Source organism: Notolepis coatsorum (genome assembly GCF_963971535.1).
Source record: "Notolepis coatsorum genome assembly, chromosome: 16".
NCBI classification, from domain to species: Eukaryota; Metazoa; Chordata; class Actinopteri; order Aulopiformes; family Paralepididae; genus Notolepis; species Notolepis coatsorum.
Genome location: NC_140180.1, coordinates 29,879,219 through 29,894,814, shown reverse-complemented (window position 1 = coordinate 29,894,814; position 15,596 = coordinate 29,879,219). Strand labels below are relative to the sequence as shown.

Sequence of the window (15,596 nt, the reverse complement as noted above, 5' to 3'; positions counted from 1 at the left end):
CTACAGGTCAGGTCTCGGCGCGTGCTTAGCGGGGCAGGACCTGCTGGAGATAGCGTGCCCTCCCACGCGTCACACTTCACCAATGAGAGTCCTCGCTGCCAAGTGAAAAGACGTCACTGGCTGTCGGCGCACGTCTCGGAGGAAGCGTGCGATCGACTCGGGATGCCCTTGTACCGACTCGTAGGAGAACATGCATACAGCAGCCAGGTAGGAGAGGGGGGGGAATTGGCACAACGACTAATTGGGACGGGGAGAAAACCAGAAAAAAATCTGAAACAGAAAAAATAAAAAATATTCTTGTTGTAGGTGGATTATGATAAAGTATTTCCCTCTTCCTGGTATTCAAAGTGAGCAATGTCTGGATATTAACCATGCGATGAATGCAATGCCTAATACTCACATCTATCTCATCCCTCAGGTTGCTCTGGAATAGTTATGTTCCGGGAGAGAGAGCTGCATGACTTGATATAAAAGCAGTTTTGTGTCATTTTAATCGGAAAGAAAATGTAAAGACCCAGTCTGTAATTTAAACAAAAAAGCTCACCACAGACAACTAAAACAATGGGATTGGAGGGGAACATAGAAAACATTCAATCACATTAAACATAGATGTTTCTATGCATTTCTATACTTTGGAGTAAACTTATATTTAGTCACAATAGGGTTAATTAGAAATTAACGTGGATTTGGAAGTTACTGGCAATAGATTTAGCATTTTAAGAGGGAATCTGGAATCTGGAACCCAACATGGAAAAATGTGATTGACATAATATAGAGCGGCATTGACGAGTTTCTAGTTGCATGCTGAACAAAGAACACTTGGTTTACTTTAGAGCGCATACGTTTCCCTCCAAAAAGCACTTCACAGAGTACAGAATTGTTTACAGATTGATGGATAGAGCATTGGGTTGTACATCAGTTTGTCCCCACAGAAATGTTGTCTGGTGGAGTTGAGAGGGTTGAAAACAATCTAACACTGACAACTCCCCAGTGAAGCCAAGGCTAATGACATTTTATTTTAGGAGGGGTTGCATCTCCTCTTTTTCAAGGGGGGTTGCAGGGGGTACATGCAGGCTGCCCTATTCACTGGTAGATAAAACCCTAGTGCACATGCACAAGAGGTTGGCCACGATCGAACTGTTAACCTCTATTGTTTTCCATTTGTGCTTGGACATCGATGTCATCTTGAATAATGCTACTCAATGCCAAATTCAGACTACATAATTATAGCCCTGGTTTTCTCACTGAGATTGCCGACAAAAAGCCCCAGATCAGAGGCAAATAGGCGTTCGCTCTGTGTTTGCAAGTCAACGCTTGATTGCTATGTGTGAAGTACTGTTCAGGACCCGATCTGAGAGACTCACTGATGCATCGCAGGCACCCGACAAATATCAAGCAGGTTAAATATCTGGAACTCAACTCAACTCGACTCGCTTTTGGTACCAGGTACTTCGTTTTCCACTGCAGATAGTACCCCTGTTATTGTGTGTGTGATTTGCCGCGATGACCGTCACTGATTGGTCTAACGCACACAGTGCAGCTGCTTGTGTGTGTCGGTGTACCGCTTCATTCATAAAACAAGGGCGTACTCTCGTATCGCTTTAGGACCAGTTTAGGACGAGGGGAGGACATTTCTCTTTAGACAATGTTAAAAGTAAAGGTAGGCTTTGTTGTCGGCTTCCCGACACATTTCTTTTTAAAGATGAGAGAACAAGAGAGAGAGCGTGACCAAGCAGAGAGAGAGCAACGCAGTTGTGGTCGAGCGAGAAGAACGAGCGGCTGTAGAGAGAATAAAACGGGAATCAGAGAATAAAAAGAAAATGTCTGATTGTTTCATGGCGGTTACGTTCTACGTTCAAATACATAACCAGAAAACACTCAACAGATTTGACTACAACAGACTGTGTAATTGCATTTCTTCCCTTTCATTCATTCATTTTCCACCGCAGGGTGCTGTTGTAGTGAACCTTGTGTTGTCATTGATATATAACGTTACATGCATTTAAATAATAGCTAATCTCTTAGCTACATCAATATTGTGCTGTCAGAACAGTCTTGTGTTTGCAGGTTAAGTATTTCATGTCCACTGTTATTGCCTATTAGGCCAACATTGTACAGACTAGTGTAGTGAGTCTGACCAGAGCAGGCATCTTGTTTTGCCAAATAGCGAACATTGGAAATACTTCTCCTATAAGTACAACCCTGCTTATCTTACACAATGTTGTTGTGAAGGTTGTGTGAACAGTACAACAATCTGACAAAGTAATGTGGTGTTTGCATGCTTTTATGGCTTTAGAGTAATCATTGATTTGGAAGTGTGATTCAGCTATTGGCACTTGCCCAGTAGCTACCAGAACTGCCATGACAACTGCCATGTTTATGACACAAACACCCTGCCATCTGTGAGGGTAAGGCCACACGGCCACGCATGCACCAACTGCTCTTCAAAGGGTCATCAAGGAGAACCTGCCTTTTCTCAGTCCTTGCCCCACAATGGTGGAATGAACTACCCACCCCAGTTAGGACAGCCGAAACCCGTCCAATCGTTCGCCATCGACTAAAGACGCACTTCTTCAACCATTATCTCAAATAAAAAAATTAAATAAAAATCAAACCCTAACTAACCTTAGTGTCATGCACTTGTCCTAATAAACAAACATACACTGTAGCACTCAACACTTTCATGAACATTGTTACTCAGCTGATAGAGTTGTGCCCTTCCTGATGACTTGTCGTACAGAACTTGTAAGTCGCTTTGGATAAAAGCGTCAGCTAAATGACTAAATGTAAATGTAAATGTAAATGCTCTCACACAATCGTCTGCACTCTATGCTGCACTGCATTCTATCTATAGTGAAGAATTACCATGTTGGCAAGACTCCTCTACTAATGCACACATGTTGTTTCCACTTCACACACTCAGTACGGCAAGAGTCGCTGTAAGTCTCTCTGCACGACACCCACCGCTGCTCAGTAAATACAGTGCAGTGTTAACATTCTCATCGGATGCTTATGCTAATATACTGTATATGATTATGTACAGTGTTATATCTCGTAGGTTGCCATGTGCATACTTGCATGTGATGTCACCTAAACCTATGTCATTTACACATTTGTGTAAATAACATTTGTGTTATTTTTTATTGATGTTTATTTTGTTTGTTATTTTAGGTTTATAAAATATTTTGTTTTATTTATGATATTGTGAGAAAGGGGCAGGACTAGATAAGCATTTGCTTCCTTCTGCTCCTTCTCAAACTCTTTGTTTATAATTTAATGAAGAATGTAAGATTTAATATTGTGTTTTTTATATGGTTGATTGTTCGAGATAAAATAAACTCAACTCAACACTGGAAGCTCTGGGACTGTATATAGATGGTATTTGTAACAGGTATAAATTGTGCCTCAATCAGCCTCTGTGCCCTTATCCTTATACCCATCCCACACACCACCCAAAAAAAAGCTTTCATAATGCAAATGTGCAAAAGTGCTAATGTATGAGGGACTCCAAATAAGTATGCAAGTATGCAACTCCGCTCATACACAATAACGGTGATGCATTGAGAATGTATTTATGGGAGTGGGGAATAGCTTTTGCGCCCAGGTAACCTTTTTGCAGTCGTTCCAGACTCGTTCCATTGCCTGGCAAATGATGAAATATGAAGAGTAATTTCTGCCGAATCACAGTAGCTCTGTGGTTATGTTGAACAGATGTGGAGGCGAGGGCCTTTCATGAGGAGTCCCTGCAGCCCACAGTATCTAATCTAGCTCCCTAATGATACTCACATCAAAGCAGATGCACATTTTCCTGTTAATGACAGTTACAGTGGATTTGAGTTTTCCTTAGACAGAAAGCCAACTCTTGTTTCCGTTCACGGTTTAGCTGGCTCATACCGAATGCAGATCTTTGCGTATTAAATGTGTATTAACCGTGACTTACACAATTTTGGATTCACACACAATTTCAACTATTACACTACATTTTGTAAGTGTGTGCAACCGGTGGATAGAGGATGTGTCTTCAATTGTGTATTCTGCATGGGTATATTTCTGGGAACTGGGAACAAAGAAGTCAATGTTTTGAAAAATGGTATAGTCCTTTGTAGTCCTGTAGGCTAACATTATATGTAGCTCAATGGGTAGAGCATGGCTATAACACTGCCAGTGTTAGTTATTTGATGAGTCCCCCTGTGACCACGCATACTCAAAACATAATGTAGGCTCTATACATGTATACATCAGTGCCAATCTGGAAACGATAATATCTTTCTTCATTCATGAAAAGTTACCCTTTTTTGCGGAGACAAGGCTTTTGCCCAACAACAGCAATATGTTACCTAGAAGCTGCAGTCATTTGAAGAAAACGTCTCATCTTCCCTGCATAGGGCACCTTCACAGATCCCTACTGACTGATTGGAACAAACCCTCTATATCTATTCCCAGGCTGTCGGTTACCCTCTCCTGCCCCCTGGACCTCACATTGTTTCCAATGGATACCCAGCGCTGTAAGATGCAGCTAGAGAGCTGTGAGTATTCAGGATAACATTCCTAACATCCTGATGCCTTATTAGTACGCAGGTTGGCTAGACAGCATTTGGGACATATTTATGAGTGGGGAATATTTGTTGTTTTTCAAAAATAGTATTTTTTGGGGGTAAGCAGAAGCCTTTTTGCTCTTGTTTAGAAACTGATTTCTCTGGTAAATACTTGGATAAGTGCAACACATTTTGTTAAGGTTGTTTGTGGTTATTTCATCCTGTTTACAAAGTAGTTTAGACCAGATAGAAACAAAAAACTATAATAATAATAACTTAACCATTTCACTGCAGTGCCAGAACGGATTCGATTCAAGATTCAAGATTTGTATTTGTCATATGCACAGTTAAACAGACATTGTACAGACAGTACAATGAAAATCTTACTTTGCCCTTCACACAGAATAGCAAAATATAGACTTAAACTCAAATAAAAAAATATGAAGAAAAAGTGTAATGCTAAAAATAGAGAATATTAAAAAAGATAATCAAAGTATAAAAATAAGAATAAAAATAAGATTACTGGATATTGTGGGTGCCTGTGTCCCTGTCTGTTTTCATATAATGTTCATAATATATACATAATTCATAATAACTTGTCTTCTCTCTCTCTGCATATAGTTGGATATACAACAGATGACCTACAGTTCATGTGGCAGACTGGGGATCCAGTACAAATGGACATCATCACACTGCCACTGTTTGATATCAAAAAGGAGGATATCACTTATGGCAATTGTACCAAGTTTTATTCTGGAACAGGTACGTCTATGGTTCTGTAGTATATGCAGTAACTCATCTTAATCAGATATACAGTATACAAACTCAGATTGGTTAAATATACAATCTGAAATATATTATCATATACTGTCTTTTGCAATTAAAACATGGAATGAATGAATGAATGATCATTGCACTTATAAAGCGATTTTATAGACACTCAAAGCGCTTTACAATGTACTGTAGGGTGGAAATTGCCTCCTTCACCAATAATGTGTAGCACCAAACCTTGGGTTACGCAGACTCAATGGCTGTCATACAATAGCACCAGGCACACATCACACTACACAATGGCTGAAAGGCTCAGGAGACAGGGATTGCTATCAGCCAATTAAGGGGAAGGGATGATTACATTTTACATTTACATTTCATTTAGCTGACGCTTTTATCCAAAGCGACATAGAAATGGTGTACAACAAGTCAGCAGGAGGGGAACACCTCTGGCAGCTAAGGTTAAGTGGAGTTGTTCGTCAAACAGTGTCGAAACTTGAATGCCTGCCACAGTCTGAGTGCATTGTAGTATAGTATTATTAGCTTAGTATGTAGTAGCATAGGCATAGTACATACATAGTAGATACTGTAGCAGTATAGACGTAGTATCAAAGTACATTATAAGTCAAATACATTATTTCAGAAGAGGTGTATTTTTAGTCGATGGCGGAGAATTGGGTGGGTTATAGCTGTCCTGACTGTGGTGGAGAGTTGGGTTCGGTCACTCTAGGAACATGCATTTTGGGGCTAGCCCTCTGACGCTCAGTCATTTCTTTGTGGTTAAATAGTACGGACTGGATCGCATACTTTCAGCAGTGATAAGTCTGCCATACAGTGCTGTTTAAAAAAAATTATTATATGGCGGACAGGTGGTGCAGTGGGCAAGGCACTCACCACCAATGCTGGAGACGCTGGGTTCGCGTGTTCGATCCCAGCTCTCCACATTGTTTTCAGTTTGGCTGGTCGTCTGTACTAATACAATTGGCAGTGTTAGAGGGTGGGAAAGCTGATGGGTGGGTCCTGGGCGTTGTAAACAGAAAAATACTCCTACAGTTCGGTCGGGGCGCCTGCTCAGCGAAGGAAGGATCTGGAGGGAGGTAGTGTGACCTTCCACACGTTACACTCTCCCAGTGAGAATCTGCGCTGCCAGGCTGGCTGCCGGCTGGCTGCGCATGTGTCGGAGGATAGCATGTGATAGTCTCCGGCCTCCCGGACCAACAGTAGGGGGGGTGTGCAACAACCAGGAAGGGAGTTGGGAATTGGCATAAAGACTAACAGTGGGATGGGAGAAAAATCGGAAAAAGAGGAGGGGGAAAAAAAGATAGTAAAAAAATTAAAAAAATAAATTAAAAGAAATTATCCTCATTCGTTTGAAATACTTTTCTGTGAGATTACACATCACTGATAGCTGATAGATAAACCATAGAGGTTTCCTATGGGTCTCGTGACATTTCTTATCTATAAGAAACTAACAAATGAGCACAGATAGAAACTCCTTTCAACCAGTGGACTTCCCTTCTCACGATTAAGCTTTGACATTAAATGCAATCTCAGACATCTACATTTAGTTTTTACTTAAACTATGTTCAGCCTTGGGTTCACCTTTCATCCATTCAGTAATTTAACTGTTTACGCAGTGGGTAAGGAACACAACAATACGGTAGTCTCTTCATTAGACTTATATGTAGTCTCTTCATTAGACTTATATGTAGTCTCTTCATTAGACTTCGATGTAGACTCTTCATTAGACTTCTATATAGTCCCTTTATTATACTTCTATATAGTCCCTTTATTAGACTTCTATATAGTCTCTTCATTAGACTTCTATATAGTCCCTTTATTAGACTTCTATATAGTCTCTTCATTAGACTTCTATATAGTCCCTTTATTAGACTTCTATATAGTCCCTTTATTAGACTTCTATATAGTCCCTTTATTAGACTTCTATATAGTCTCTTCATTAGACTTCTATATAGTCTCTTCATTAGACTTCTATATAGTCCCTTTATTAGACTTCTATATAGTCCCTTTATTAGACTTCTACATGTATGTAGTCTCTTTATTAGACTTATATGTTGTCTCTTCATTAGACTTATATTGTTATGGTTTGACACCGACCCCAAACGCAACGACACAAGAGAGTAGGATTCAGAGTTGCCAAATACGAGGGCTTGTTTATTTGGTACTAAGAATAAGAGAAACAGGGAAAGCTGGTCAAACAAGACAGGTACAATGATCAAGGGGCAAAGTTCTGCTGCTCTGCAGCTTCTCCCGTGAGGGTTGTCTTGGGAAGCAGGTGTTGACTTCTGAACCGCTCTGCAGAATCCTCTCGGTGGGTTCTCAGATGTTGTTGCGAGACCGAGAGAGGGAGAGAGGGAACGAGTCAGTGACAGAGCAGTCTTAAACGAGCAGGAGAACAGGGTGTACAATTCTTCGTGTTAACAACACAGTGAGCACAGTTCCAAACACAGCCCAAGTGAATCTCTTCGTGTTAACAACACAGAGAGCACAATTCCAAAAACAGCCCAAGTGAAACTCTTCGTGTTAACAACACAGTGAGCTAAATCCAAACACAGTCCCAGTGAATATCTTCATGTAAACACACAGTGAATATCTTCATGTAAACACACAGTGAATATCTTCATGTAAACACATAGTCCAATTGTGAAATAATATCTTCGGTGTGAGCAAACACACAGTGAATATCTTCATGTAAACACACAGTCCAATTGTGAAATAATATCTTCGGTGTGAGCAAGCACACAGAGGGAGATGGTAGATCCCAAAATATTATTCCATAAAGGAATAAGCAAAAATAGATACTTGCTGGGTGAGTGACTGTTTGACAAAAAGGTGGTAGTCTTCAGTGTAAGTTTACACACGAAAAACGGAATAGGTCAAGAACAGTCAAAAGATAACTCACCCAGACGAGATGCGTAATTGGAACTGGAGCAACAGTGGAGGCGAGCGCGCGCCACGGGAGCAGGTATCCAAGCGAAGGCTTCTAGGAATTCCTGGAGAACAGCACAGAGAAAAAGGCAGCAGCAGCAGCAACGGGGAAAAACATCCAGAGACAAATCAAGGCGACAAAACAAGACGATCCAACAACTTAGGGTGGGGAAAAACGGGGTATAAATAATGAGGGATCGATTGATTGAAAAGCGTGGGGAAGTGAGAGAACCAATCAGCGACGTCTCTGATGACGTCAACGGGGAGAAAGCAGTGACAGCTGGGGAATGTGATTGAAAAGCGTGGGGAAGTGAGAGAACCAATCAGCGACGTCTCTGATGACGTCAACGGGGAGAAACGTGTGAACGAGGGGATAGAACCAATTGACAGAAAATGAATGAAAACAAAGCGAGGGTGGTTAAAGGAACAGAACGAGTGAGAGCGCAAGGACAGAAACCTCACATATATGTTGTCTCTTCATTAGACTTCTATGTTGTCTCTTCATTAGACTTCTATGTAGTCTCTTTATTATACTTCTATATAGTCTCTTCATTAGACTTATATGTTGTCTTTTCATTAGACTTATATGTAGTCTCTCCATTAGACTTATACATGTATGTAGTCTCTTTATTAGACTTATATGTAGTCTCTTTATTATACTTATACATGTATGTAGTCTCTTTATTAGACTTATATGTAGTCTCTTCATTAGACTTATATGTTGTCTCTTCATTAGACTTATATGTAGTCTCTTCATTAGACTTATATGTAGTCTCTTCATTAGACTTATACATGTATGTAGTCTCTTTATTAGACTTATATGTAGTCTCTTTATTAGACTTATACATGTATGTAGTCCCTTTATTAGACTTCTATGTTGTCTCTTCATTAGACTTATATGTAGTCTCTTTATTATACTTATATGTAGTCTCTTCATTAGACTTATACATGTATGTAGTCTCTTTATTAGACTTATATGTAGTCTCTTTATTAGACTTATATGTTGTCTCTCCATTAGACTTCTACATGTATGTAGTCTCTTTATTAGACTTCTATGTTGTCTCTTCATTAGAATTATATGTAGTCTCTCCATTAGACTTCTATGTTGTCTCTTCATTAGAATTATATGTAGTCTCTATTAGACTTCTAGGTAGTCTCTTCATTAGACTTATATGTGTTTTCATGTACTGTGGCCAATTATTTTGTAGACATTTTAATTCCTTCATATTGGGTTTAATTAGTTTTGCAGTTTTTGGATGAAGAAAAAACACAGGTGGACTCAATAACTGACTACAGGTACCAATTACAGACCATTGGTTTTTAATAGGGATGTTCGATATTGGCTTTTTTACCGATACCGATATACCGATATTGTCCAACTCTTAATTTCCGATACCGATCTATGCAGGGTCCCCCCCCCCCCCCCCCAAAAACTGAATAATTTCAGGTAATTAACATTACATATCTCTTGTCGTGTAATTAACACAACATTATGCATACTTTGACAATAAATACAATAATAATTTGTTCTTACTTGCCTGCCTGGGTAAATAAAGGTTAAATAAATGTAAAAAAAATTATAATAATAAAGATTTATTTTTTATTTTTTTGAAAACCGAAAACCGATACCGATATTTTCCGATATCACATTTTTATGCCAATATCGTCCGATAATATAGAACATCCCTCGTTTTTAATACATTGTTTTACACTTTTAATATTTGGCCAGACAGTGGCGCAAAAGGAAAGATCTCAGGGTCACCACACTGTCACTGTGCAGCGTGTTTCACAAAAACTGACCTATCGGTGCTGTCAGTTTTGATTGATTGATTGATTGAAAATTGTATTATCAGATTGCAGAATGGGTACAATACAGTACGGCTCAATACACACAATTGTTAAGGGGATGCAGACCAGAGAAAGACTTTGGTCTTGTTTACATCAGGGTCCCCCATTTTCAATTCATCATTCATCATGAGTTACACCCAACTGTCTAGTGTGGTAGTGAAAGGGATAACCTTCTGTAGTGTGGTAGTGAAAGGGTTAACCTTCTGTAGTGTGGTAGTGAAAGTGTTAACCCGTAGTAGTGTGGTAGTGAAGGCGTTAACCCTTTGTAGTGTGGTAGTGAAAGGGTTAAACATGTTGATAGTGTAATGTAGGAGGTAGTAGGTACGGCAACGTGCAAATCACACTTTAGGGAAATGTCAAAATTTGGTTGAATTACAACCTAAAAGTACATTTCGGTGGAATACCCCTTTAACACTGGACCATGGAATAATAGAGAGATTCATGACTTCAGGTGCCAGGAGGTGAGAGAGGATGTGTTACGGGGCAGGATGTTGCTTCTAGCTTTAACCAAATCAGCCGTGAGATGTTTTATTTCCCAACAGTCGCTCACTTAAGTGAAAACACAGTGAAGGACGTTAAACTCTCCCCAGCATAGCCCACAGATATTGAAAGTTCATTTGGTCACGCTCTGCCAAGGCACTTGAAAAACAAAAAAAGGCCCCCTCTCCTCACCTGTCAACACAAAGCACTAGGTCCACTATCGCTGAACACCAAAGCCGCGAGCCGCGAGTCTAGGAGCAGCGTTAGCTGACGCGGTTAGCCCCGGTTGCCGGTGTGACCTCGACGTGCTCGCACGCGCGGGGGGGGGGGGGGGCAAGCAGCTGGCAGCGAGGCAGCCTTTTAGCAGGTTGTCGTGGAAACCCTGGCCGGACACAAAGATCACCTTTGTCCGCGACCGGTTAGAGCCTGCTCTGTGACATGGACAGGCGGCCATTATATGCGGCATAAAAGATCACACACAGAGTCTAGGGGGAGTTCAGCATTACCTCAGCTCGGCCACTCTCCTGGCTCACAGGCCCGTTACAAGCAGCCTCTCAGGGCAAGATCCAAAGACAGGACTGGTCGGATCGCAAGTGTACACTTGTCTGCTCAGTATCACTGAGAATCACTCCAGCCCAGGATTCTATACAGGAGGAACGGTGAATATGTGGTTCCTTAAAGGTGCTGTAAGTGGTATTTCTTGGTTAAAATAAGTGTTAAATAGCTTTACATTCCGACAGCCATCACTGATATACGTTTGGTAAGTAACATGGGTCTCCCAGTCCCTCCACTCTCTCCCAAAACACATTTCCAAAACACAGTGTCAGAAGGCATTGCTCACGGTGGTCTTACTGAAACCACATCACCCTACACATCAGTGACAGTGATATATGACTTTTCTTTTGCGTCAGAATTCAAACCAAATGTTAATTAGGAAAAGGTGCCCAATGCAGGTTTCAACAGAAAGTTGAATTCTTAGGGCGGCTAAGTGGCGCAGTGGGCAAGGCGCTCGCCACTAACGCAGGAGACGCTGGGTTCGAGCCCAGCTCTCGGCTTTGCTTCCGGCTTGGCTGGTCGTTCATACTAATACAATTGGCAGTATTAGGGGGTGGGAAAGCCGGTGGGTGGGGATTGAACGTTGTGGACAGCGACTCCTACAGGTCGGTTGGTGCGCCTGTACAGCAGAATCAGGAAGTATCTGGGGCAGCGTGAGCCTCCCACGCATTACTCCTCGCCGCTGAGAGATCGCGCTGTGCAGGTGAAAAGATGCGACGGCTGCCTCCTCGTGTACCGGAGGGGACACGTGATGCAAGGCTTCGTCCACATTGCAGCCGACCAGTGGGAGGCATAGTCTAGCAACGTTCAAGACAGGGGAGGGAAGAATTGGATAATACGAAATTGGGATGGGAGGAAAATAGAAAATGGGGAGAAAAAGTAGATACAAAAAAATAAAGTTGAATTCTTCTTTTGAAAAATCCATAACATAATAGCCTGAGGAGGAAGACACACATAACTTGGCGCAAATCTTTTTTTATAAATTAAATGATTCAATCACTCCTTCCTCTCAACCGAACATTGCCCATTGCTTCTCCGTGGAACTCTTAACTAACTGAACTCCGTGGTTGTCTCTTGCAGGCTACTACACGTGTGTGGAGGTGGTCTTCACTCTCAGGCGGCAGGTGGGCTTCTACATGATGGGTGTGTACGCGCCCACCCTGCTCATCGTGGTGCTCTCCTGGCTCTCCTTCTGGATCAACCCCGACGCCAGCGCTGCCAGGGTCCCTTTAGGTACGCACCATGCTAGAGCCTCTTCCTCCATCTTCACTTTCCGTTTCATTGGCTGTGTGTTACCATTGGAATTTGTCTTTTCGCACATCCCTCTTTGCCTTTACAGACACACACACACACACACACACACACACACACACACACACACACACACACACACACACACACACACACACACACACACACACACACACACACACACACACACACACACACACATACACACACACACACACACACACACACTACACATTTCATGCATTTCATCAAAGGGGTTTAGAACACAGGGTTGCCCACATTGCTGTGCGTCCTGGAGTTAGGGCTTCCCAAAGGCTCTTTGGCAGCGGTGGTGGGCACTGTCCATGTAGCCTACTGCATCCTGTCAGTACTGGGGTCCAAACAAACAACCTTTCGGTTAATGGTTGGCCATTCTACCTTTAGATCGAACTAAAGGCTCCACTCCCACTCTTCCTCTGAAATTATGTATTGTATTAAAAATAGCTATCGCCGAACAGACTGTGGCACCACAAATACACGCTTATACAAAGGTGTATTTTATGTGCACTACATCATCTAACAACGCTCGTATTGATAGATGGTGACCCTAGCAGTCTGTATGCACAGGGTCAACAGTTGATACGCTCCAGTTCATCCACCAGCAGGTCACGTCACCTTCTCATCGCTTTTCTCCGGCTTCGATACATAATGTTGGTTATCATTTGTGGTCATATCGATCATCATCACCATACCAGATACTGTGACAATTGATATTCTGATTGATTATTCTATGCCTGTGTGTTCTTTAATGCACTCACTGAATTAATTCTAGTTGAAGGAATTAACTCTTTCAGGTGTAAGTCTTTTGGAACTCCCTAACTTTTAACTACCAGTAGCCTTTGTTACATCGTCATTAAAATCGTCAGTTCTAGCAATTCTATCTCACTTCGATGTACATGTATGTACACCTGAGAGGGTTACAATGTATTTGTTTGTCTTTGTTTGTCCCAAGTTGTCTCTGGGGAAAGCTGTCTTGTACTTTATGTTGTTTTGTTCTTGTCTACCATCAACTCAACCTCTGCGCACCATTCTGTGTGTGTGTCACTTGCTCCTCCTCTGGCTCCTCTTTGACCATGCAGGGGTTTTGAACTCCTGCTTGCATGGAGACGGCCATCCATTATTATTCCACTTCCACCCCTCCTCCTCCTCCTGCTACGCCACCTCTACCTCTGCCACCACCTCCCAATTCTCCCTCCAGTTGTTTGTCATCACTTTCATTCCATCCCTCCATCTCCTCGGGAGAGAACACCTCCTGACACCGCTGTAACCTCAGGTCAGTCATCTCACATGTGTCACCATTGGTGTTTAATTGTATTGTATTGTGTGTGTGTGTGTGTGTGTGTGTGTGTGTGTGTGTGTGTGTGTGTGTGTGTGTGTGTGTGTGTGTGTGTGTGTGTGTGTGTGTGTGTGTGTGTGTGTGTGTGTGTGTGTGTGTGTGTGTGTGTGTGTGTGTGTGTGTGTGTGTGTGTGTGTGTGTGTGTGTGTGTCAGGGCTAGACCAATACAAGCTATTTGACGCCAATACTGATTTAGATATTTACGATGCTTACATTTCTACATATATTTATTTATATATATATATTTCATTTTGAAAAGTCAGTGAAGATTGAACTAACCTTAATCTCTTTAGCCCGAGCGGTCCATCGGCGGATCGTAAATGACATCACGTCATAAATCAATCTCCCCAGACTGTATGACATTAAGTAGCATTTTTTTCCCCAAATGTATCCAAGAGTAAAGACCCTAACCATGTCACAACAGCAGTCATAGTGTATATTTTCAGCAATACGTTTGTTTACCAATAGGTTAAAGCAGTGGTCATCACCAACCTTTTTAAGCCCAAGATCACTTTTTTTTGTTGGTGAAGGCAAGATCTACCTATTGAAGCGTTGAGAGAAAAAGACAGCCAAGATTGTACTTTAAACTAAATGACTTTTATTTGCCTGTATTCTAATTACATGCAATGCTTTGGTCCAACATTAAAACGTCAAAGTAGAACTATTATGTACTTTCTCAGTCAGTGCTAAGTGCAGTCATCTTATGCAGCATCACTTTTCACACCAAAACAAAAGTAGAACTGTAATGTGGACTTTCTCATATTATTAACATTGACAAACATATTTACAATTAGCATTTTATAAAGTAGAACTGTAATGTGTACTTTCTCAGTCAGTGCTAAGTGCAGTCCGTGCTAAGTGCAGCATCACTTTTCACATCAGAACAAAAGTAGAACTGTAATGTGGACTTTCTCATATTATTAACATTGACAAACATATTTACAATTAGCATTTTATAAAGTAGAACTGTAATGTATACTTTCTCAGTCAGTGCTAAGTGCAGCATCACTTTTCACATCAAAACAAAAGTAGAACTGTAATGTGTACTTTCTCAGTCAGTGCTAAGTGCAGTCAGTGCTAAGTGCAGCATCATTTTCACATCAAAACAAAAGTAGAACTGTATGTGTACTTTCTCAGTCAGTGCTAAGTGCAGCATCACTTTACACATCAAAACAAATGTAGAACTGTAATGTGTGTAATGTGGACTCTCAGGGTAAGATTTTTTTTTTTTTTTTCATGGAAAGATCTACAGGGACAGTCTCAAAGATCGAAAGATGCAAAGAAAAATCATAATTTATATTCTCCTTTGTTTCATCACAATTTACTCAAGCCTAGTAACAGATATAATACAATATTTCTGACACTGGGAATACATTCCATGAGATCCATAGATGTCCCTAGATACCAAGAACATGCAAATGGACCTTGTAGAAGTGGAGCAATCTTCCATTTATTTAGGTATGTATTTTTAGGCGGATTTTCAGAAAATAGGGCTAGGGCTTAACATTTTCTTTTTTTTTTCTTTTGATTTTGATTTGAAATCTTTATTTCGAACATGCAATGAATACAAACAAACAATAACAAAAGCAAAACAACTCAATCTACATGTTCGAAAATGAGTAGGAAGAAGTATACACTTATTTAATCCTACCCCTTTTCCACTACTCAAATGAGTGTACTATTTTAAAACATAAAAAATAAAAAATAAATAATATATATATATATGCAAAACAAAAAACAAAAAACTATATATGTAAAACATGAAAGAAATAAAATAGAAAACAAAATAAAAATGTAAACACCCGTGAATATCAAGTCCCTTCCTCATCCCT

The 15,596-nt window shown here is 40.8% G+C and overlaps 1 protein-coding gene across 1 annotated transcript in view; it reads left to right on the top strand.

The window, feature by feature from the left end:
• The window catches only part of glrbb (glycine receptor, beta b), a gene marked incomplete at its 3' end in the record, with an annotated part of 48,393 nt that overhangs the window by 25,255 nt on the left and 7,542 nt on the right, over positions 1-15,596 (top strand). Inside the window, exons 6-8 of the mRNA XM_084331902.1 lie at positions 4,444-4,526; positions 5,157-5,297; positions 12,219-12,371. Of these exons, the coding sequence (XP_084188028.1) occupies positions 4,444-4,526; positions 5,157-5,297; positions 12,219-12,371 (377 nt within the window). The remainder of the gene's footprint in view (positions 1-4,443; positions 4,527-5,156; positions 5,298-12,218; positions 12,372-15,596) is intronic.